The sequence below is a fragment of the Pleurodeles waltl genome, chromosome 4_1 (genome assembly GCF_031143425.1).
Source record: "Pleurodeles waltl isolate 20211129_DDA chromosome 4_1, aPleWal1.hap1.20221129, whole genome shotgun sequence".
NCBI lineage: Eukaryota > Metazoa > Chordata > Amphibia > Caudata > Salamandridae > Pleurodeles > Pleurodeles waltl.
In genome coordinates, this window is record NC_090442.1 from 731,661,689 (window position 1) to 731,687,069 (window position 25,381).

General features: G+C 42.5%; 1 protein-coding gene across 1 annotated transcript in view; it reads left to right on the forward strand.

Annotated features, from left to right (window-relative positions):
• EXOC4 (exocyst complex component 4) overlaps positions 1 to 25,381 on the forward strand; it is a 1,633,445-nt gene that overhangs the window by 1,404,360 nt on the left and 203,704 nt on the right. Inside the window, exon 14 of the mRNA XM_069229316.1 lies at positions 547 to 725. Within this exon, the coding sequence (XP_069085417.1) occupies positions 547 to 725 (179 nt within the window). The remainder of the gene's footprint in view (positions 1 to 546; positions 726 to 25,381) is intronic.

Genomic DNA, 25,381 nt, shown 5'->3' on the forward strand with positions numbered 1-25,381 from the left:
GTTCGTGCGCTTGCCTTTTAAAAATTGCTTGATTTTATTTGTGAAAGGCATGCATTTGTCATGCCTTTTCCAGTGTTTAGCCCTCCTCGAGCACACCGGCCAACTACTGAAAACATACGAGGCTCCATGTTTTCAGCATGGTTTCTGGACTACTTTTTATTTTTATTTCCTACGCAGAGCGACCTCGCTGCACATTTCCCGATACGTTTGACTGCGAGCGAACTTCTGTTTCATTTTGTGTGCTCCTTCACGCTCATGGCGTGGCGCTTTAAATTGGGTCACGTATGTAAAACTGTATTACTTTTCATTTTCATTTTCTGTGGCAATAAAAGTCCTGTTAGGACTTTACAACACTAGTAACTGTACGTCGAGCAAATGTGAGACCCATAGCATTGCAAATGCTTGTTTTATCCATGTGGATGCCAACACTGCCTCTTGGTGATTTTTCCTGATGACAGCTGTGTTACAGTTATCAAGATAAGCTCGCCAGTTAGTTCCTTCTCGCCACTCACAAAGTATAATCTATTTCTCTGTTCTGTACCCTAGGGCTGCCTTTGCCAAAGAATCGGAAGTGCTTATTGGGAACCTCGGAGATAAACTGATCCCTCAGAATGAAATCTTGCATGACGTTAGTGACCTGAAGGCCCTGGCTAATCTGCATGAAAGCCTTGAATGGTTGGCTGGAAGATTGAAATCTGCCTTTGGGAACCTACCAACAACTCAAAGTAAGTAAAAATTATTGAACTCTCAAGGATAGTAGACTCTGACCACACAGGTTCCTAAAACGGTATAGTTGTGGTTGCAAATAAGTTTGTAGTTTGGAAGGAAGGAGTGATGGTGAGGCCAGAATGAGCAGATGTGATCGACAGAGTGGTGCTTTAATTCATCCTGTGCTGTTCATCTCATTGCGTTGCTGAATTTTTTGGGGAGTCAGTATATTTCAGTATAGACCAACTATTAATAGTTAATAACTTTTTGTAAAACAGATTTACAAAAAAAAATTGACTCCATGGCCTCTTTTACTACTTGTTCTTTACATTAGATAACTGATTTTCTTTGCTCATGAGTATCTATGTATAATCCATATCTCTTGCCATTGTACTTTCCTGTTGATGCATGTGAGGCTCTTTCAGAATCTTGTTTAACATTTTGTTCATGATTAAATCTGTCGTAGCTCTGTTTTATTTTATCAGGTTTGTGTGTGTGTGTGTGTGTTTTTTAAATATCCTAGTTATCTGAAAAGCATATCAACTTTATCCTGTTGAGCAGAGAAGTGGTATCCTTTATGGGACAGGTACCTGTCTCTGGATTGTGGCGAATTCTGATTTTTTTAATCAACCCACCATGAAGAGCTGACACAGCGCATTTTGGTAAAGTGAATTGCTCAAAACGCATTACAACATACTAATCCTTCAACATAACACCCAATTTAATTGACTGCATTTAGAATGACTAACTCATTACAAACCCATCCACAAGGTATTTCTGAAAACTCTTACTTGGTCGTCAACATGCTAGTAGTATTCTTGGTTAACTGTCACAAATTGGTATAGCCTCAGGTGAAGGTTACTTTAACATACTTCGAAGTCGTCAATCTGTTCTCACAGTATTCTGAGAGTTGCAGTGCAGTTGAAAAGTTTTTTTTCTTTTACTGATATGGGTTGCCTCCATCTTGTAATTATTACGAAGTATAACATGACACTGAGCAGAAAGGTTGCCAGTGCCAGTCCATCGATTGAGCAGAAACTGCTGTTTTGAAATAGTTAAAACAAATGCAACAACAGATGATGGACGGAATGCAGGGCAAATCAAGCATTCACCCCTAGACACAGATCTGGATTTAACCCATCATTTTTTGCTTGCCATGCCATTCCAGTTTGGACCCAGCCATATGCAAATCAATCTTGACCCTGTTCCCCATGGGAGCAGTCCAGCGCGAACTGCCAGGCCAGGTCCTCCCTGGACCAGAAACAAGCATCCTGTGACCGGTTTCAGGGTATCACCCTTAATCAGCCAGGCTAGCTTGAATCTGGTGGCATAGCAAGCACGGGACCCACGTCTGGGCATACCCTTCACTCTTGGGGCAACAAATGTAAAAACAACAGATGATGGATGGAATGCAGAGCAAATCAAGCATTGACCCCCAGTCACAGATCTGGGTTTAATCCATCAGCAATAGAATTGCTTTTGTCACCATAAGTGTGCCAGTATGCCCTGACGTGGGTCCCGGGTTTACTATGCCATGGATTCTAGCTAGTTTGGCTGAAGAAGGATGCTTGTTTCTGGTCCATGGAGGACCTGGCCTAGCAGTTCGGGCTGGACTGTTCCAGTGGGGAACAGGGTCAAGATTGATTTGCATATGGCGGAGTCCAAACTGGGGTGGCATGGTGAGAAAACAAATTGATGGATTAAACCTTGATCTGTGACTGGGGGTGAATGTTTGATTGGTTCTGCATTCCGTCCATCATTTGTGTTTGTTTGTTTGTTTGTTTTGAAATAGTTAGGCACATTGGCTGGGGCTATGGCCAGGATTTCTGTGTGCTGTTCTGTCTAACAGTAACCTTGAGGGTAATTGATAATATCTTGTTGGTTTCTGTGCCACGTTCTGTATAAAGTAAAGTAACGAGATTTATCAAAAGCAAATAGATTCAGTACCTGCGCTTATATATTTCCATTTCAAACTCTGTGCTGGAAGGACTATCATGTTTGTTCTCAGAGGGGAAGACTATTTTCCCTATGGAGAAGCCCCTTGGCCCACATTCCAGTTCAATTTGTGGCTTCCCCTTTCCACGTTTAAAACCACTGAACCCAGGTTTGTAAATGAGTATACAAGTATGTTTGCATTTTGGGAAAAACACATGTAAACAGTTTGCAAACACACACATCCACATTTGTGTGTGCTATCCACATTTTGTTTGTGCCGCAAATGGAATGCCTACTGTAATTAAGAATGTATAGTCTGTTGTATTAGTAATTTATTAGCATTATTAAGTTCCATCTGTGATTTGAATTGTCTATTAGTCCCGATTCTTTCTGTTAGGATCTGGGATTTTCGGCCCAAAAAAGAGCCATTGTGCACAAAAGTGGCATGTATGTCAACAGTCCACCTTGTGAATCATGCCTTTTATGTTAAGCATAGCTTCTATGGCATTGGTACAGCAGCTTATTTGGGTATCATGCTATTACCTCTTGAATTGGTCTACTTGATTCATATTAATATGTTTAGGGTTGAGTTATGTCTATAGAAAAAACAGAGAGCTGGGCGGATGCAGATAGACTGAGTTGTAATTGATATAAAGGTCCCACATAAACATACAAAGGTTAGCTTTCTACATAGCCATTTCAGTTGAGAAATCTAAGATCTGGAGATGACAGCCAACCCAGCACTTTGAGATAATATTGGCCTAATTTAACCTTATTTGTTGCCTTTATTGAATACTAAACCTAGTTTTTAGAACACCTTATTATATTGCACGAGTCGAGGCATTTTGCATCAACATTTTCACCAGCTGACCAGTGCAACAAATATTTCAAAGTGTATTGATTCCACCTGCCATTGTGCTGCACTCAGCTGCAGACTGACACCTATACCACGGGCTACAAATGAACACAGTCTTTCAACCATGTGCAGAACACATTGGCAATTTTGAGTCTGACCTGACACCAGCGAGGCATAAGGATCTGTTTATGGGCATATTGACTTTAGTAAAAGTGCACCTTGTAATTGTGTTACTGTCGTGTGGATTTACATCCTCTGCCAGCCTTGTGGTGTTTCTAAAAGCAAGTGGATCGAAATACTATGTCTGCTTATGTGCTCGGGATTGTCAGCATGTGATAATGAAATGCATACAGTCCATATAACACCAAATCTCTAGCTAAACGAATATTAGTCTTTTTAAGAGCTACCTTGTGATAATCACTTCCCCTTCAATATCCAAATGTACATAAAACTCCTTATAAAACTAACAAATCTAAAGGTAGCTGTGAGCTCTTTCTTCTAAATTATATTTGAACCAAGAGATAAATTATAATTTCAATACATGCAGGCGTGTTACACATTCCATTTATAGATTTGACTTGAATTGATACAGCCACATATTCATGATCTTTCTTGGAGAGGCCTTGGTGGAATTTGTCACCTTGCTTCTACCATTAGCCTGAGCATACCCAGTGGTAAAGGCTTTGTTTCATGCGGACATGGCTTTCATGCAAGCTTCGATCACAGAATGGAAAATTACTGTCAGTTGTAGCACATCTCACATCTCGTGCTTTCGTTTTGAAGTAAATGGCAAGAAAGAACAAAGAATGAAAGAACTAACAAAGGCAGGTGCTTCCAAGCATAGTCCCCAATCTTGGAATTCTAGGGTGAAGGAGGGACTAGATTATGAGCTATCATTTGCGTAAAAGTGACTGAATACATATTTAGGACCAGATTACTATTGGTGATCTCTACCCTTAGAAATTGCACCAATCAAATAAATTTTGCTCTGTTGCTAAGTTGGAGCTGATTGTTATTGTAGCAGTTCTGGAACTGAAAAAGTGTACTAAAATGCTGATCTAGTTGAAGTGTGTACATACATCAATCTGAAGTAGTCACAACCTTTATGTTCTTCGCAAGCACAATTTTGCCCTTATTTTTAGGTTTCGCCCACACAGCGCTTGCGCTGTGCTAAGGAAATCTATTGTATTTTTAAAAAAAATCTTAAATGGGGCTTAAAACCCCCCATTACTTACCTCTACTTATCATTGGCTGGCTTCCAAGTACGTCCTGCGTCACTCTTGTTTACTTACTTACTATTGGTCAGTGCCTCTTCTTCGCCTCCATCTTCTTCCTGGGATTCGAGGCTTTGTGCTGTCCTGTAGTGGAGCCTCACCCAAGTACTGGTTCCAGTGGCCCGTGTCCTTACACTGCAAGGTTCTACAGAGCCCACGCTTTTTTTTTGCTTTTATATATGCACTCTTTGAGTGCATGTCCCTGCAGTCGCCTCTTTCACCCCTGCTAAAGTAAAAAAAGAAGAAAAAAAGTGCTATGACGCAGCCTGCAGTGACTTTGTCATAGTACTTTTTTTTCTTTCTTTTACGCCATAGGTACACGTGGGATGCCCTGTGGCCCTGAGACCTATGGGGCACATATGGTGACAATATTACTTTTTTAATTTGTCATTTTACACATAGTTCTAGCAAGCCAAAGGTGTCACCTCATTAGTACCAGTTTAATGCCTGTATGCAGCAACAATTAACTGAAAGAGGACCAGTCAGCCTTCACCGATGACCTTTGTAGCCATGTTTTAGTAACTTTTAATCCGTTTGAATTAGAAACGTTTTTGTACAAACTTGCACATTATTAAGTAAATGACAAATTACAAGGCAAAGGCAGCAAATCCATAAGTGTGCGCAAAGCTTTGCAGCCACAAAATGGCTTAATTCCAACGCCTCTGACAGCACCTCTCGTGAATGCTCTGGCAGGGACAAGCACAGATAATGGCCAGCTGTAGTGGTAGTGTTTGGTTTCTTCCCTAGCGCTCTGCATTTTTTGGCGGAAAATGAAGCGGAGGCCTGCGATGGAGTAACTGTGACAGAGGGGCACAACGTGTTGAAGAGTGGAAGCTGGGATTAGGCCCAGGACTCTGTGCCTCGACCCCTACCCCCTCCCCCATTTTTACCCCCCCCCTCCTCTGTGAATCAATGCTGTAACGTTCCTTTGAACATTATTAACAATCTGTTAGCAATAGTGCCTTTTTTCAAAACTTTTACATCGAACGTTTTTACAATTATGATCATATGGGTAATAATTATGTTATCGAGCTCGAAAGTTTGGAAGCCAGAGGCAACATTGGCAGGATTCAAAGAGGCGACCTGTAGATCACACACAGATCTGAGCAGCAGGCACTAAACCACATACTTCCTGCTCTCATTCAACCCATCCTTCACTGTGCGCAGGACGTATATTTGTAATTCACTGCACAAATATAAAATGCACCTAACTTCTGTAGAGTGATATGTAAGATATTGTAATCGTATAAGAGTAACTCCCTGGTAAAAGAGAAAAGAGTGCAGAAAAATAAGTCTAGCATCCTGGCTCTCTCCTTCGCTCGTCCCCTTGGGAGCTCACCAGAACCACAAAAGGTGGGTGGTCTTAGATGTCTGTATAGATAGTCACATAGCGTAAACCTAGCTGGTCCGTGCGTACTAAACAGTGGATATTTTCCTGTAAATTTAATGTGGATATGGTTTCCAGATGTTGAGAGCACCATCTCAGAGTTGAGCAATCACAAAATGTTTCACAATATTAAACACATATTTTGTGTCCTTGCTCTCCAATCTTGATAGCACAGTTTTCAGTTTTTTTTTATATTTTAAAAATGGTAAGGCGTTCCTCTTGTTGCCTGGTGCAATTGGTTACTGCCCAGTGTCCTTTCATATGTCACATGCTTCCCATGGCGCTTTTTACAGTGCTCCTCCCATAGATTTTTATCCTGTTGCTTTCAGAGTCGGCCCTTTGAAGGCTCAAGACAAACATGCAGTTTCTCTCCTCTAGCGTGGGGGGCGCAGAAGCTCCTCCGCGTTCCCCGACGTTACATCTGGGTGTTATATTTTTTCAGGATGTGTGTTTTCTTTGTGTTGTGTTGCAACACACCTGTTCGTGGTGGGTGTGACAAGAATCACGGATTATTTACTAAGATTTTCCACAGATGGTTGAAACATTGTAAATTTTCTGACATTTTAAAACCTTGCTGGTACAGCGTAGAGCAAACGCCTGGACAACCCTTGGCACGCCTACCTCATTTTGTAAAGTAAAATGGTGCCCAAATCCCCACTCCTCACCTGGGAGGTCATCCCTTTGTGCCCAACACCTTAGGTCTAACTGAACAAAATGCCTCTTTTAAGGTCTACTCGCTGTATCATCTGTCTCTTCTCACCTCTCATTTTTTCACTACCCGCCAGAGTTTCACGTTTTCAAATTTCCCTCACGTTTCGTTCTAACGCCACACCCCTTTTGTGCTTCTGCAGGTGCTTGCATCATTCTGAAAAGAAATATAGTATTTGGGGAAGTATGCTTTTTTGCTAGTGTTTTTTTCTGCTGTTGGCTGGGGCTCAGAGTGTCCACTGAAACACGATACCGGGGTCTCGTGAAGGTGTGGTGATAGGGCTCTACTGGCTGCAGCCTGGCGGCCTAGGGACGGTTTATAACAATACCTGGATTTTCCCAGTTCCCTCTCATTGGAGGGGCTGCTCCTAGGTTCAGCCAGGTCCAGCGGTGAGCTGTGCCCCAGGCAGCCAGCCTGCCAAGACTGCATCAAGAGAGCTCTAATAAGCAGGGGTCGCTTCAATTTTCGGAGGAGACTTTGCAAACCCCCTCAGAGGAAATGCATGTCCCAAAAAGACTGAAATCTTGTATGTGCTGCCTTAATGTGTATTTGGGTCCAGAATCTTAACTGACGGAGACGTGTGTGTGTGTTTGACAGGGGTGGGGTGTGCACAGTGGACTCTATCCAACCACCATTGCCCACGGCCATTTATTCTAGCTGTAAAACTGTAAGTCACCAACAAGTTGTTGGTTTCAGGAATGACGTTTATCAGTAGATGCAAATAACGTCCTCATCCCTGTGTGCAGAAAGGTGGTCCAGCAGCCTATCTCCCGCCCATTCATCAGGCACCGTGCTAATTAGCCTCTTGAATTTGGGATGGATGAATTGATGAATCTATGGATGGATGGTTGCTTAATCTTTATATAGTGTGTTATGAGTAGATGGTAAATGGATGGATGATGGGTATGTGTGTGGAATATGGGTGGGTTGAGTGAATCTGTGTTGATTGTATGTTTAATGGATGGATGTTTAAACTGCTCCATTCCTTTTCCACACACATCTGAAACCCCTTGCTCCAAAATGAGTCAGGCACTGAATCACTAACACTCAAGTAACTAGTTGAGTTGATGGCCTTTTGTCCACCATGTAAAAAAACATTGACAAAGACAATTAAATTTGGCACAGGCAAAACATATTGGGTTTGCCAATGCTTGTTTTCAATCTTGCTAGTTCTCTTCGCCGCTAGCTCCTCCCAGTTGTCTCTGAGCCCATGGAAACTTGCCAACATCATTAAGCAGGCTTCACCCATTAAAGAGGAGGCTCTATGTCTCCCACATGGAAGTGCATGAAGATCCTGTCTTCATCCATCAAGTGACACCTTGTATTGTTTTGTTGCATTATACAGCATAGCACTCTCACTAAGCATTCAGATCCATCTCCCTGTTGAGGGTTTTGCTCCACAAAAAAAGACAGAAGTCCAGCGATAAGTCTGTTGACAGGGTCTAGACACCTGACTGCGTACTTGTAAGTTGATCCTCCTTTGGCAAGGGAAAGAGTCATTTTATCATACTTTCTTTTTTGTTTTTTTACTTTTTCCCATCATTGACTTGACATGCATGGGAGACTACGTTAACAGTTGCTCCTATTGACTTGTAAGAACCATTGTTTCACATTTCCATTATCATTTTTTCTACAAGTGTTTTGCAGTATTTCGTTTATACGTCATATTGTTTATTCTTTTAACTGGGTCTTATTTGAGTTGCTGATCTCTGTCCCACTGCAACTCTCTCAGGAGGGATCTTGAGAATGGCCCATCTGTGAGAGAATCATACTCATGTAAACTTAGGTTTGCCTTAGGAAGAGATATATAATGCTTTTGAGGACATGAAAGGATCTTTGACCACAACCCCGCCGTCCTCCATGATCCAGAATATTTCTGACACACTGACGGAATGGCTACAAGATTACATTTTCACCAGCTGACCAGTGGAGCAATGGCTGTTTGCACCAGCCAGTCAGTGCAAATGCAGGTGCAGAACTGTACGCCTTTTCTGCAAAGTTGCTAGACATCGATGCGTTTGAATTATTCCTGTAGCCCTCCATATTCATGAACTGATATCACCCCTTCTGTGCCATTGGTTGTACCAACCCAGAACTCTCCATGAATTTAAATTCAACAGGCAGCAGCTGGAAATCTCTTTGGAGGATAAAAGAAAATTTGGAAAACCCTTTATATGCAGTTTACGAACATAAATGCTTTGAACTACATGGTGAATGTCAGCCACGACAGACAGATTTTATGCGGAGCTGGGCATGCATTGTTTAAATGAACTTGCAGTTTATAACTCCTTGAAAACTGGATTCAAGGGTTTTTTAATGCAGGTTAAAATCAGAACATGTTTCTCTCTATGCTGTCTATAAGTTACGATTATTAAAAAAAAAAAAAGGATTCTTGTGATGTGCATTAGCCAACAAAACCAGATTTGTTATGTTAGATAGTGCATACGACCTCAAGAGGTAAGATTTTAAAACTGGAAAGTAAATTCCAGGCTGCGTACTAAAAACTCTTGTTAAATTCCACAGCAGCTGACTAAAAGGATAGCGCCCCCTGCGGGGTGTCTAACAGCTCACCACCACAAGGATCACGTGAGACCTCCACTGGGTAACGAGTGCGTTAGTGCACCTTTTGTTCTCCCACTTGTTCCTTTCACTTCAGAAGGGGGCGTTGGACACGATGATCCATTGGACCCTTTCACGCCTCAGTTCCCACCATTGTTTTGGCAGGACGCGTGCCATTGTTTTATACGTTTTTAGAGATAATTTCCCGAAGTCAGCTGTTTGGACTGCAGGATTAGCTATGCCAAATAGACCTGTGTGAAATTCACAGCAAGGCAAGGGGACAGAGTATTTGCGGGACATTTTGGTTAACCTTTTCAAAAAACGTGCTGCTGCAGATAAAAATTCAATCACCTTTCAGTGTGGCTGTGCCACAATTATCACTCATTTAAAAACAGTGCAGCTAATGGAGTGTTTTATCACGGCAGGCAGGGCCGACATTGTTCATTATTTAGTGTTTGCTAAGCTGATGGTACTTCCACGGCTCTCCCCTTATCTCCCCTTCTTCACAATTGGATTTTATATTACTGGGGCAGTGAGGTATGACAAGTCATTTTATTTCCTCTTGTCTTTTGAAGGGAATACAAACTTCTACTTATTCGAACAATCGGAGTCGAGGATTAAAGCTGCTGGGAGTACCTGAATTAAAAAGGGTAGCTGTGCAAGTCATGTGTGAATGATTATATTTAAAAGTGAGTGCTCCTTCCTTTCCGCTGTCACTCTTGCTTTTTTTGTTTGTGTCTGTTCACTGACAACTTTGTTCCCTAGTGACCTTTATTATGTTTCTGTACCATATCATATCTCTATTTTTATTATATGTTCATCTCTCAGTAGTCCAAAATACTTTTTCCCTCCGATGTTTTTCTTTTTCTTATTTCCTTCTTTTTCATCCCTTTTTAGTGTTTTTGTCCATTCACTGTCAATAGATATAACTTTCGTGATTTATTTTTTTTTGCTTCATTTTGATTTTCTTTCCTATTCATATTTTTGGCCTTGTCTCATATTGTAGTGCTAATATTGTATTTCGTTTTCTTCTCCTCACTTTGTTCTCTTAAGTTGATTGAGCACATGAAGCACATGTGCCGATCACTGGGTAGAGTTATGAAGGCTTACTTAGCCCTTCACCCTTATGAAGTCGATACAGTGTGTTGTAACTTGTTGACTAACCGTTTAAAATGTTTGCAAACTATTCACTTTTTACACTGTGCTACATAAATATTACATATCATATCCTTTTACCTCATTCTTTCCTTTCTTTTCTGTTTTTGCTTCATTTCCAACTACGATTTCTTCATCTCACTGTTCTTACATGCCTACTGAGAATACAGCCTGTATTTAGCTCTTTTCCTCATTTCTTTTTCTATCTTTTTCACTGTATTCCTTTATTTTGACTTTATTTTTGGCTCGTTTGCCATATGAATTTTTTCTCCTGTTTTTATTTTGTTTTATTTATTTTTCTGTTCTTTCCATGTTGTTTAGTGTGTATTTTGAATACTCATACAAGAAGCAAGAGACACTAACGTAAAGCATGCATCCGCTAATACCAAGCCACAAAAATAATAGCTGTCCACAATACTTTATAAACTCGACCTGGTCATTTTCTGCCCGAGCTGTGCTAGAATTGTTTTGTTCTCTCAGGACCCAGATCGATTTTAATTGGTTAACTTTGTGGGACTGGTGCTGTAAGTGAAAGTGTACTCCATGGAAAGACATTGCATTGTAGATGAACATAAGAGGAACCCAGTGGAAACTGTGGCACCATGGTGGCCACAGTTGACATAGACTGTTGCAACTGGTAGGAGCCACCTTTAGCCCCTAGATCTCTACGTTACGAACCTAACCTAGTTTTTTCTGTGAAACTTTCTTGCATTTTTACTCTCACTGAAGCACCTTAGACTTTATCAGCTGCTATGTGAGACGCATCTCATAACAATCGGATGCATCTTCATAAAATGAGATCTGTGGCTTTATCCTTCCAGTTGCTTTCATGCGCCAGAGAGAGAAACTTGAGAGTATTGATTCTACTGAGGAAGGATTTTCCCATCAAAGAGATAACCAAAGCAATAAGGACGGTAGGCTTCTTATATTCAAGGCCTACTCAGTTGAGTAAATGTGATATACTCTCCCCACAGTGGGCATGGAGACTAACCGCGACCCAGTGATCTTTGTTTGGTAATAATCACGAAGAAGCTTTTGACACTGCCTTCTTTATTCCTTAAACTGCCTTCTTTATTCCTTAACATAATTTGTCAACATAATTTGTCAGGCAGGGAATCCACAATGCAATTTGGGATTTCTTCCAGATTAACAACTCATTTGGGACATAAGAGTCCGCACGCTAGGAGGCATTCAAATCCACCATGAAGCAGTATTTTTATAGTTCGCGAGGTGAACTTAAATGAGGCTAACTTTTCTGTCTAAACAGAAGTTAGAAGAAGGACTAACAGACTTACAGCAGGAGCACAAATGTACCTGTTGTAGGAAAGACCTATGCAAGTTTACACCAACGTCACAGCTAAATCCTGTTCTTTTGAATCAGGAAGCATTTTCGTTTATTAGATCAAAGCAGCATCGCTCTGAACAAGGAAAAAATAATGATAGATTTCTTACATTCATTGGGACATACTACGTTTATGCAAAGGTATGTTCAGGCCAGTAATAATTAGAAGTCTTACTTAAGGAGTCTGTCAACGTTGAAGATTTCCAGAAATATTATGCTCAGCTGTTCTCCTCTGTAGATGTATTACTTGATGATGTTAAGCAGAATTTATAATTGCTCTAGCTTTTAGAACTGGATGGTGAGATCTTGACAGCAAATTACGTCCAAATTATTTTGAATACTTCTAACCACTGATTAGTCATTTTTAGAGTATCCCCAAGTGCCAGACTGGATCTGGAAGCTTTTTCAGGATAGCCCCTGCATGCTGGTAGGTGGCATCCTGTGGCTTCGTATCAATCTCAATCCACCTCGAGAAGTGACGACTGGAGCCACATATAAGCGATTCCCAAGCGCTGACATAAGTTGCTTTCTTTCTGCACCTTCTTACGTGAATCCAGAGTTAGCTCATAACTTTACATTGTCAGTTGATGTGTTTTTTTGTACCACATTATTTTCCAGTATGCAATTCCCCTCCTAAAACTATAACATTTAGGCTTTTTATGGACTGTTGCAAAGGAATGTCTGTGAGACATCCTCAAAAGGTGTGTCAGATCAGGGAGGAGTGTGCCCTCATGCACCCAAAGGCGATCTAGGATCTCAAAGCCAATGTGTACATCGCTAAGCACCGCAGGAAGTCATGCAAAGGCTGATCCTGCTTGAAAGGGAGGATACAGATTGCTCCCACTCTTAGGGCTGGTCACATAACAGATCGTTCTTGCTGTTCAAGTGCTGAGGTAAGTCAGAATCCAAAAAGAAGTCCAATCAGGCATCATCACCCTCCATCGGAGATGTCAAAACGACGTCAAGGTGCCCTGCAGTCTCGAACCTGGTCACCTGCGATGAGCCTATTGCACAGCTGATTGTGATGCACCCAGAATTTCTAGCGCCGTTAGTGGTGCAACAACATATTCAGTAATTTAAGGAGGCCACGCTTTGCATCGTTGGTATTCTTCCAGATTCCTCTGGTGCGTCTTTTGGCCCCCGTTGATCAGTGTTGCCCTCCAGCTAGGTTACTGCTGATTGTGCCGCCCTCAGTGCCTTCTGTAGCTCCTGAACTGGCTTCGGGTTCTATTTTGACTCCGGAACAGACTCCACACCCAGCATCACAATCCAGGCCAGTTCCTGCTACGTCAACACTGGCACCGCCACCAAAGAAAGACATCAGTTGAATCGTTCTGCCTGACTCCAAGCTGAATTTGTCTGCGTTCAGGATCGGCCCCTATGCACCTGACAACCATACAGTCCAATGCTGATAAGATAGTACCCCTGCAGAAGAGCACCCTTCATTGCTCCAACAACTGTTTGGATTGGACTCTGACCAGAAGCAACCAGGTTTTGGTGATGACAGGGACAGATTTCTTCCTTATTTGATGATAATTTTCATCTGTAACTACACGATGCCGGTGGGCCAGACCCTTTACCTCACAATGGGCTGGCTTTCCCCAAGGCTCTTCCTCATAAAAGTCTGATTCATTTGCCACAGCCGTAAAGCAGGTGGCTGAAGTCTTGTAATTGCAATTTCCTTCCGCTGAGGTCAAAACCATTCACCTCACAACAGTATTACAAGCTGAGGAACCCTCATCTGAATCCTTACTGCTGTTCAAGAAGGCTCTGACTGACACACTCATGGGCACTTGGGTGGGCCCTGCTCTTGCCCACCTATAGACAGGTAACACCACACTGTAGACCTGCTCAGGGTGACCCCACTTTCTTAACACAGAACCCCTCAGGCGGCAAGCCATAATATCTAACAGGTTGATCCTGCGGATTGACCAATGGGGTTATGCCTTTCTGTCATGTCTCACATATTAGAGTGACTTTTGGAAGACCATTTGTCCATTTTGCTGCAGGCATTTTGAGCTCTTTTAGAGAAAGTAGTCATATGGAGAGTTCAGGCCTCAGATATCAGAACTGGTTGTTAACTTCTGTTATTTCCTAGTACTTGGAAAGGCTATAAGCCTTCGTCTTATTATCTTTCATTTCTTCTTGCAGAAGGACAAATTCAGGATGCTCACGCTGACCCATAATCTATCTGCTCTTGACCCAGGAGACTAGATATTAGGGTTGGACCTTCAGGAACTCCTATTTCCATATCTTAGTCAGCAGGCCCACAGGTGCTACTTATGGTTCAAGGTGGGCAGTGAGCAGTTTTAGTTTGCTGTGCTTCCTATTTACCTCATCAGTGCCCCTTGGTATTCATGATGGTGATTGCGGTGATCACAGCATGTCTTTGGAGATCCATGTATCAGTCTTCTTCTACCTCGACAACTGGCTGATGAAGACGGCCTGGCCACCATTAGTTGTGGACCACCGCCAGACGACGGTGAACATCCTAACATCTCTAGGGATCACGATCAATGTGCCAAAGTCACACCTGACTCCTTTGCACAGCTTCTCTTTATTTTGAGCCACTATTGTTAAGTTGCACTTTTGGGCCCTCTCTCTTAATTGAGTCTAGGACATTTGAGCTATGATCCCAATGTTTCAGCCTCTGTCCTTGATCTCAGTGAGGGCGGCTCTGAGAACTCTTCACTGGCCTCCTGCATCCTTCGCCCCAACTATTCCAAGCGGTATATATGGGCTCCTCAGTGAGATTTGAATTCTCTTTGGGTCCAGCACCAAGAAAACGGGTCAGAAGCCATCCAGGTTTCAGAAGAAACTGTAAAAGATCGGCAGTGTGGCTGCTCCAAGAGAGTTAGACCAGCAGCATACCCCTCTCCCTTCCCCACCCAGAGCTGCCGATGGTGACTAACACATCTCTACTGGGTTGAAGAGGTCCTCTGAGAGAGATGGAGACTCGTTTCCACATCAGCTTGTTAGAGTTGCAGCCCATTCACTTGCTGTTGAAAACCTTACTACTCTTCGTCAAAAAGAGGCTAGTTCAGGTTCTCATGGACAACACCCCCACCATGTGGTATTCCATAAGCAGGGTGGGATGGAGTCCTGGGCCCTGTGCCATGGGCCCTTAGCGTCTGGACCTGGCTGAGTTGTTAGGGCATTTCCATCATTGTTCATCACCTGGCAGATCTTCAAATGGAAGGGCAGACAAATGCAGATGGAGACACCTAGTTAATCATAAATGGCAGTTACACCTGAGGTAGCGCAGGGTGTCTTCCAGCAACAGGGATAACCTTGACTCAGTCTCCTTGCTTCTGCCAAGAACTTGCAATGTCAACACTGTTGCTCACTGGAGTTCCCAAGAAGGGTCTCTCTAAGAGATGTATTCTACCTAGAGTGGACCACTGGACTCCTGTATGCCTCCTGCCCCACGTTGTGAAGAAGATATGGAACAATGGGCCCAAGAGCAGATTGGGGCAGGAGTGTGTGGTTCCTTTAACTGCTTGGCATGAGCATCTGTCCCGCCAATAACACTGCAGTTTTTGGAGCATCTTCTGTCCCAGCAGCAGGGCATGGTTTTTCACTTGGTCCTGTGCAATCCACACCTCCATGCATGGGGTTTGAGCAGGAGCAATTGACTCCATTCGATCTTTCAGAGTAGTTGATGTCATCCTTGCAGCCAGGCATCCTTTTACAAATTCTGTTAACATTGGACTAAGGGACAAGTTTATGGCTTTCGTGCGGCACCTGTAATATGGACCCATTGCAGGCTGGACTGTTGAATCCCTTATTATTTATGTTATCTTCAGCCCAGCAGAAACTTACAGTAGACACATTTAAAGGCTAACTTTTGGCCCTTTTGGGCTTTTTGAATTTACTGGACCAAACGTCCTTCAAATCACCTCCTGTGATGCAATTTCTTAAAGATTTAATCTACACGTTTTCTCCTAAACTGTTGGTGCCTCGCTGATCTCTTAATTTGGATCTTACTCTCCTGATGTGCGCTTCTTTTGAGCTGCTGCACATCCGTAACCGTGGTCTCCTGTTTCTGAAGAATGTCTTTTTCATTGCGATAACATCAGCTCATTGCATGAGTGAGCTTCAAGCACTGCCGGTCCAGCTGCCCTATACCACCATCTTTCTGGAGAAATTGGTGCTGCGGACTGGAGCTGCATTTCTACCAAAGGTTGGGACTCCCATTTACATCAGGCAATCCACTGCACTTACAACTCCCTTTGCTCACCCTCATGTCTCTAAAGAGGAGTAGAGACTCCTTCGTTTGGACACCAGAAGAGTGTTGAGCTTTTACATCGACTATATTATTGGGTCGATGATCAGCTCTTTGTGGGGTTCGCTGAGGCAAAGAAAGGCAAGGTAGTGCAAATGAGGGCCTTATTCCAGTGAGTAGTTTGCTACATTAAGATCCGCTCTGTGTTGGCCAAGAAACAACCTCCAGGAGGATCGAGTCCACTTCCACCAAGGCCAAGAAACAACCTCCAGGAGGATCGAGTCCACTCCCACCAGGGCCAAGAGTGCTTCCAGTGCGTTGGCACGTGGAGTGCCTATCCTGGATATTTGTCATGCTGCAATTTGGGCATCAGTACATATGTTCATGAAGCACTATTGCCTTGATAGTGAGGTCCAAAGCAAAGGGAATGTTGGCCACTCGGTCCTGCTGGACATTTTGGACTGTCACATTTCACAGACTCAACATTCCACAGACTCACTACTTGAGGAGGTTTTACTTTGGCATCTACTCTAACAATAAGGAATCTGCACTTAAAAGTATCCATTAGAAGAACTAGTTACTTACCTCTGTTAATGCTGTTTTTGGTGTTTACTCTATGTCCCTGCAGATTCCTCACCATCCTCTGCCTCCCCTTTCTGTGTAATGGACTCTTTTCACATCTAAAAAGGTCCAAAATTAGAGGTTTGCACACCGAAACAAGATCCTTTGAGCTCTGCATGTGTGGGAACGAACTGTGTCAAGAAAGAAACAGATGTCTTAGCACTTGGGTTGGGCATATGTGTGGTGTCAGCTATCACTTTCAGGGTGGATCAGAGTCAAGCTAGTGCCGCATGATGCCACTGACCACTGTGGCGGGTCTATGCTGAAAATTCTTCCAGATCCAGTCTGGCACCTGGGGATATTCTAGAGGTGAACAGTCTGCAGTTAATAGTATCCTCCAGAAAGAACGTTTCCAAAGGTAAGTAACTTGTTCATTTGGTCTTCCCTAAATCAAGTAAACAATCCTTACTGTGTGCACCATATCAGTCTATAGCCATTTTAATCATTGGTACCAAACTATATTAAAGCAATACATTTTTGTGAGAGGGAGGCAGGTAACAATATGCATAGGGGTTTAGATTGTCTTAACGGGGGCCTTTATGACAGTCATTTCATGTCATGTGGAGAAAGTATTCATGTCAAGTGGGCCTTCCTGGCTGAAATCCTGTAATAATATGGCGTTGGTATTAATTTTGTTAGGGCGATACTTGCACTGTATGATGACCCAAAGGCAAGGGTGAACCTCAACAGATTTGACTCGTGGCCACTGCTCTTGGAGAGGGACTAAAGTGGATTGCCTTCTTTCACCTATTCTTTTTGTGCTTGCATTCAAACCTTAAGTATAGAAAAAACAAAGTGGCCACTTTCATTGGAACATGGCAAATTAGCAATCTAGTGAGGTGTTCTCTCCTGACTTCCCATCTGAAATCGTAAGCATGTATATAGAGAGGGGGACCTGCCTGAAACCTTAGCAATTGTTTGCTGCATATATTGCTGACTCCTAAAATACGAACAGTGGTGGTTACTGGTAATAGTTTTTAACATAATCAATAACAATTGTCTCTGGTTGTATAAAACTTGCTTGAAACATACATCATAGATTCTGACTAAAGAATATGCAGCGGTCTTTAGCATATATCACCCAGTTCAAAAATTACATTAGGAATAGCCCTTGCCACTCATTTTATATATTTCTATATAATTCTGTTATAAGTTAAGTATTGGTGAGTAAGATAAGATGATATATAATTATACATTAGCATGTTAAACAATTTGAATAACTGCATGTAAAAGGAAAAGCAATGTGGGGGCAACGTGGACCCTTGTTACGCCACTGAGTTGCAGGGGGAACTTTTTAGCTCCGTTATTTGGAGTGAAGTGACAGATCCTGTTAGGTGGGCTGCTGTCACTGGGGATGTATATAAAGACATACACTTGATCAGAAGAGGTAGTTTGTGGAGCTACAGGGAGTGCAGAATTATTAGGCAAGTTGTATTTTTGAGGATTAATTTTATTATTGAACAACAACCATGTTCTCAATGAACCCAAAAAACTCATTAATATCAAAGCTGAATATTTTTGGAAGTAGTTTTTAGTTTGTTTTTAGTTTTAGCTATGTTAGGGGGATATCTGTGTGTGCAGGTGACTATTACTGTGCATAATTATTAGGCAACTTAACAAAAAAAAATATATACCCATTTCAATTATTTATTATTACCAGTGAAACCAATATAACATCTCAACATTCACAAATATAAATTTCTGACATACAAAAACAAAACAAAAACAAATCAGTGACCAATATAGCCACCTTTCTTTGCAAGGACACTCAAAAGCCTGCCATCCATGGATTCTGTCAGTGTTTTGATCTGTTCACCATCAACATTGCGTGCAGCAGCAACCACAGCCTCCCAGACACTGTTCAGAGAGGTGTACTGTTTTCCCTCCTTGTAAATCTCACATTTGATGATGGACCACAGGTTCTCAATGGGGTTCAGATCAGGTGAACAAGGAGGCCATGTCATTAGATTTCCTTCTTTTATACCCTTTCTTGCCAGCCACGCTGTGGAGTACTTGGACGCGTGTGATGGAGCATTGTCCTGCATGAAAATCATGTTTCTCTTGAAGGATGCAGACTTCTTCCTGTACCACTGCTTGAAGAAGGTGTCTTCCAGGAACTGGCAGTAGGACTGGGAGTTGAGCTTGACTCCATCCTCAACCCGAAAAGGCCCCACAAGCTCATCTTTGATGATACCAGCCCAAACCAGTACTCCACCTCCACCTTGCTGGCGTCTGAGTCGGACTGGAGCTCTCTGCCCTTTACCAATCCAGCCACGGGCCCATCCATCTGGCCCATCAAGACTCACTCTCATTTCATCAGTCCATAAAACCTTAGAAAAATCAGTCTTGAGATATTTCTTGGCCCAGTCTTGACGTTTCAGCTTGTGTGTCTTGTTCAGTGGTGGTCGTCTTTCAGCCTTTCTTACCTTGGCCATGTCTCTGAGTATTGCACACCTTGTGCTTTTGGGCACTCCAGTGATGTTGCAGCTCTGAAATATGGCCAAACTGGTGGCAAGTGGCATCGTGGCAGCTGCACGCTTGACTTTTCTCAGTTCATGGGCAGTTATTTTGCGCTTTGGTTTTTCCACACGCTTCTTGCGACCCTGTTGACTATTTTGAATGAAACGCTTGATTGTTCGATGATCACGCTTCAGAAGCTTTGCAATTTTAAGAGTGCTGCATCCCTCTGCAAGATATCTCACTATTTTTGACTTTTCTGAGCCTGTCAAGTCCTTCTTTTGACCCATTTTGCCAAAGGAAAGGAAGTTGCCTAATAATTATGCACACCTGATATAGGGTGTTGATGTCATTAGACCACACCCCTTCTCATTACAGAGATGCACATCACCTAATATGCTTAATTGGTAGTAGGCTTTCGAGCCTATACAGCTTGGAGTAAGACAACATGCATAAAGAGGATGATGTGGTCAAAATACTCATTTGCCTAATAATTTTGCACTCCCTGTATACCTTCGTTTGTAGGCTTAGAATCGCCTGCTGAAGAAAAGGTGGATGGAGATTTTTGATATGTGTAAGAAGGCTACAGCCTACGTAGCAGTAAGCATTCAGCATCCTATGTGCCTGTATTGAGGTCTCCAGAGAAAGGAGTTGGTTTCTCAAAGCCATTGTAGATTATTTAAGGTGAGGATATATGATTCATGTCAGTTTTTCTATGGGACGTGGTGAATGTCGTAGTTGAAGAAGGGGGGAAGGGGTGGGTTTGGAAGGTGCTAACTTATGATTTCAGGATGTCAAAAAGATGGTGAAGATCTGAAGGTTTATATCAGATAATAGAATCATACCCTTGCCCTTATCATTTAAGCTGCTGTGAAGGGTTCATTTCTGTTTTTCATATCTGCTGATCAAGAGTTTTTGCATGCAAAGTTTTTCAATTATTTCCGGGATGGAAAAAATACAGATAGTGTCAAGTTGGGCATGAGAGAAAGACTACATAGAAATACCATAGTGACATAGCAACAATATTGGTGGATGAGGGCCTTTGCTGGTGACTAAAATGGACACTGAATGTTTATGAAATTCAGAAGTATCTGACCATGAGGAGTTCAGATGTTTGAGAAAAGGGAGGAGGTAAAAAGAGACAGTGCTGGCCTAAGACAAACTGAACAACGGTCTTGTGTTTTGTGTGAATCATGCCTCTCCGCAGCACACCACAAATGTGGGTCAGGACTTCCTAGGCCCTAGTTCATGCTTCCTAGAAGGCTCTGCTTCTCCTTCACATTCTGAACTGTGTCATCTCTTCATTGCCTACGTGGCTGTAACTAGTGCAGCAATGTTAGACTCCCTGGCTGTACCTGCATTAGACCAATCGGGGCTGCAGGTGCCTGCATCAGCCCAGCTGACGCTGCATTTGTCATGGTTACCGGACAGGGCTATGTCTGCCGTGGCTAACTGCATCTGCTGGATTGGGTCTGCAACTGCACGCGCTGGCCGGATCAAGGGCTGCACGTCCCGTGGTTAATCCATCAGCGCAATTGGGGCTACAACTGCTGTCTTGACTGTGACAGCCCAGTTGTGCCCTGCACCTGCTTTTCCCAGTTAGCCCAGTTAGGGGTAATTGTTATCTGGTGGTCAAACGTAGCAGCCCGGCCTGCAACTGTGATCAAGCATCAGGGCTACTTTACCACTGGACTAAGCTGGTCGGCCGTGTTTGCAGAGATGAAGACCACGCATGGCCTATCTGGTTACTGTCAATGCAAGGAGACTTTTAAAGTGAAAACAAATATCCGGAGATGTCAAGGCGCTAGCTCTGAGCGAGACAAACATTGCAAAAACTTTAACTGGAGAATAACCTGGTTTTTAATTCCTTCCTGAATTCTAGTAGGTTAGGTTTAGTTGTAATATGAATAGCGAGTTGATTCTGTTAATTTGTGGTCGATGTGACAAAACTTCTTCCTCTCCAATTGGTCTTTTTGAACCTGGGAACCACCAGTTTCTGAGCAACAGTGGATCAAAGGTTTCTCCCTGGACTGTACAATTTAAAAGATTTTTTTAAGTAGGCTGGGCCTATGCCATGGAGAGCTTTGTAGGCAAGACAAAGGACTTTTAATCTGATGCACTGCTTGAGAGGGAGCCAGTGAAGCTTTCTAATGGCTTGCGCAACAGTTCTGTTTGGGAATGCCTGAAAACGATCTAACGGCACCATTCTGCAAGACTTTCAAGCCTGTTAAGATGTTGGTGTTGCATATTAAGGTGCAGGCCATAGTTTATCTTAGACAGAACCAATGCAGTTACAATATTTTTTGAGCGTTTAACAGAATGAAAGGGAGAATTCTTTTAACCATCCTTAAGGTGTAGAAAGCAGAGGATGTAATTGAATTGACCTGCTGTCCAAATGTCAGTCTATTGTCCATTACCACTCCAAAATTCCTTACCTTGTAACTGGAGAGGACAAGGTAACTACTTCTTATGGCCACCCAGAAATGGGACCAGAGTTTTGGGGTTGTTCCCAAAGACAATGGCCTCTGTCTTTCCAGAGTTCAGTTTCAAGCAGTTTTGGTTTATCCAACTTCTAATCACTGCCATACAGTCATAGAATTTCACACCTGTACTATTGTCAAAAGAAGTCATAGCTACTGCGATTTGGCTGTCATCTGCGTAAGGTGTAAGATTGAACCCAAAAGATCTTATAAAGACTGTCACAGGTTTTCCGTAAACATTGAACAAGGTGGGACTGAGTTAGGATTCCTGCGGACCCCACATGGCAAAGAAAAAGGCTCAGACAGAAAATTATCCAATGCCACCACTCACCTTCTTTCAGATAGAAATGATTCTAGCAGTGCCAGCTTGGAGACTGTCGACTAAGATCTCATGGCCGACCATGTCGAAGACTGCATATAAATCAAGCAGTATAGGCGCAGCACCGCAGACCCCTTCTATAATCGATCTAACCTCTTCAGTTGTCTTTATCAGCGCTGTGACCGCTTCTGAACCCGAACTGAGTGGTATCTATAGTTGGTTGTCCTGTAAAAACTGTGCCAGCTGCTAGTTCTTAGCCGTTTCTATGACCTTTACAGGTAAAGTTATTTGAGAGACAAGCCAAAAATTATTCAGGTCCTTGGGATTTAGGGTAGGGTTTTTTAGTAGAGGTATAATGGATGATTCTGTCCATTGGGTCTTAAAGCATCTGGACTCAAACATGAGTTGAAAATACTAGTCAAATAGGTGGTCACCGTTTGTGCTGCAAATTTTATGACTGTCGAAGAGCATGGATCCGTAGGCGTACCAGATTTGGTACCTTGAATTAACAAGTTTACCTAGTTTACGAAAGGGAAGAAAAGTTGGTAAACTTGGGAAAATCCTCATGAGAGGCAGGTTGAATTATGCCATCCTATTTGCAAGTACTGTTTTGGTCACATTTGTTAAAAATGTGGACCAATTTCTTTAGAAAGAAATTTGTGAGTGTATCACAAAAAGCCTGACTGCTATTGATTGTGCTATTCTAGTGACTAAGGCCAATTTGGACACAACCTGAAAAAGTTATTTCAGGGGATTGTTGGCCGCTTCAACTTTTTGAGTAAAATAAGCATTTTTTTCCCTTGAGCAAGAGCATTGTATAGTCTCCATACAGATTTTATACTTGTCTTTTTCCACTTTATTATATCCTTTGCTCCATTTCCGCTTTTTTCTTCTACAGTCTTGCTTTTGTAGTCTACTGTTCTCAGTAAACAAAGGAGCTGAAGCTTTACTTCTTCATGAATGGGGCAGAAATGGATAAGGCTGAGTTTAGCCATTCAGTGTAATTCTGGGTTTTGTTATCCACATTTCCAACATGTGTGGCCCACGTGTCTGCTAATGTTTGATTTAATACGCTTTTCTGCACTTTATCCCAGGCACAGAATTTAATAGACTGATGGAGAGATTTTAAGGGGCACCTTTGGATTTTAGAATAATGTCAAACATAACTCCATGATGATAGGTCCAAATGGCAGGGAGACTTTTATTATCAGTTGAGAGAGAGTTGTTAGTAAAAAGCCCTTCAAGTGTGTGTCCTGCTATATAGGTAGGATCAGTAACTAGTTGGGCAGACGGAAGCCTCCCAGAGTCTCAGTTAGGCCCACATATCGTTATATCGAGTGTTTTCCAAATGAAAATTAAAATCGCCAAGAGTAGTACAGTCTTTCCTGCATAAACCTTCCTCTAGAAGGGCACCTATTTTTAGTATAAAAGTATTCCTTGGACCGGGAGGGCGGTAAATTAATATTCCTCTAAAGGACTGTGTTTTAGAAAGTTTAGTATTGAACTTAAAGGCCTCACACTATGGGAGAGATGCTTGTTCGATAATGGCTGTCAAGGTATTCCTATGGATCATGGCTAATCCTCCGCCTTGTTTCATTTGTCTATCATCCCGGTGTAAGATAAAGTTAGGGGAACTGCTGCAGCTAGATCACGGCCAGAGGCTTGATCAGCCCAAGTTTGTGTAACCCATGCAATATCTAGCTGCTGACTATCCATAAGGCCAGAGAATTCTATCTAATGTTTTATCAGTGACATCGCATTTACAAGGGCACATCTGATTTTACTGGTGGAATTAGTGGATGAGCCAATTGAATTAAAACAAGTGTTTTCACTGTGCTCGCACTGGGACCCCACCCACAGACACTCCTGGGACTTACCTTTGGTGTTCAGAGCATTAAGCTCTTTCCCAGCATAGACTATTTTTGGTGAAAGATGGGGGCCAAAACGGGCAGGGGGGCTGGCGCTGTGTGCGATCTGTGTGCAGACTGGCTTGCCTTAGGCCCACCTTTGGTAACTCAAGGAGCTATCTTTTCTTCTTGTTGACGCACTTCCGGGAAGGAGGCGAGGCCGCTAGATCCACTCTCAAGGCTCGTAGAAGACCTGTTGCATTTGTCATTAAACTACCAGGCTAATGACCTCAATAAAACATTAAATGAGTTGTGGGGCAAATTGAGACTGCACCTGTGTCTGATTCATGCATTTGACGTAAACTATTAGGGGGCCCTGGGTGGCAATAGCGCAAAGACACTCAGCTAGAGTAGATCCACAAGATAGGATTGTCACTAGGAATACTGCTCTGTATACTAAGTTGTGTTGTATAGTACAGTGTTGTGTGCTTAAGAATTCTCTTATTTTCTTGAAAGAAAAGCTCTCCGCTGGATATTACAGTTATTCAGTCTACTGGTTAGTTGTAGAGTTCTAAGCTCATGCTCCCAACACGACCTTCCTGAGAAGGCTGAGAAGCCTGGGAAGCCTATGACTACTCATTGTCACTACTGTGAGAGTCAAGAGCAGAAAGGGTTGTACTTTGCCAGGTTTGAAAAGTCATTGTAGGATGTGCCTGGGACATCAGTGACAAGTGATCACAACCACTACAGTTGTGACCCAGTAGCCCCTGTCTGCCAAGTAGGTCCATTAAGTCCTTTGGGCCCAGTGGATATTTACTTATGAACACTTGCATATATTTGTTAATGAGCAACCAAGTCATTGTTGTAAGAAAACACTAAAATGTTAAGAGCTATTTAAACTCTTGGAGCAAGTAATGTATTTATTTATTCTTGCATTACAGTGTCAAATAGCATTCACACTGCGTAAGCTTTCATGACAACCATACCGTATTCTCTGGAAAGGTTGGTTCACAGTCTGGACAACATCCCTTCTACACACTCCTTTTAAATGGCTTTGCATAAACATGTATGTTTTTAAGCTGCTCTCTGATCAACCAAACAGTTTCACATTTTGAGCTAAATGAAGCTCCACTTTTGTGAAGTTACACGTTAAGTAGCTTTCTTAATGTTGGCACTTTCAGCCAGATGTCCCAATTTCCAATATGCATAAATAGCACGGCCATTTAGCCATTGGTAGAATTGCACTAAATCTATTCCTTGTTGACCCTAAAAGCCATGTGTGTACCATCTGTGCATTATGGCTATGTGTTCAGAAAGCAAATAAAAAACAACACTATGGAATGGTAGTTCACTCTAGTGTGGCACGGTACTGCACACCTCTGTGAAGGATCCAAGTCTTGGGCATGCGCTCGAGGAAGTCTTCTTACGTCTCAGTGGCAATGGGACAGTGTACCATTTTGGTTGTTCTGGCTTACTGTGTAGACTGACGTCTGGGTTGGTTAAAATT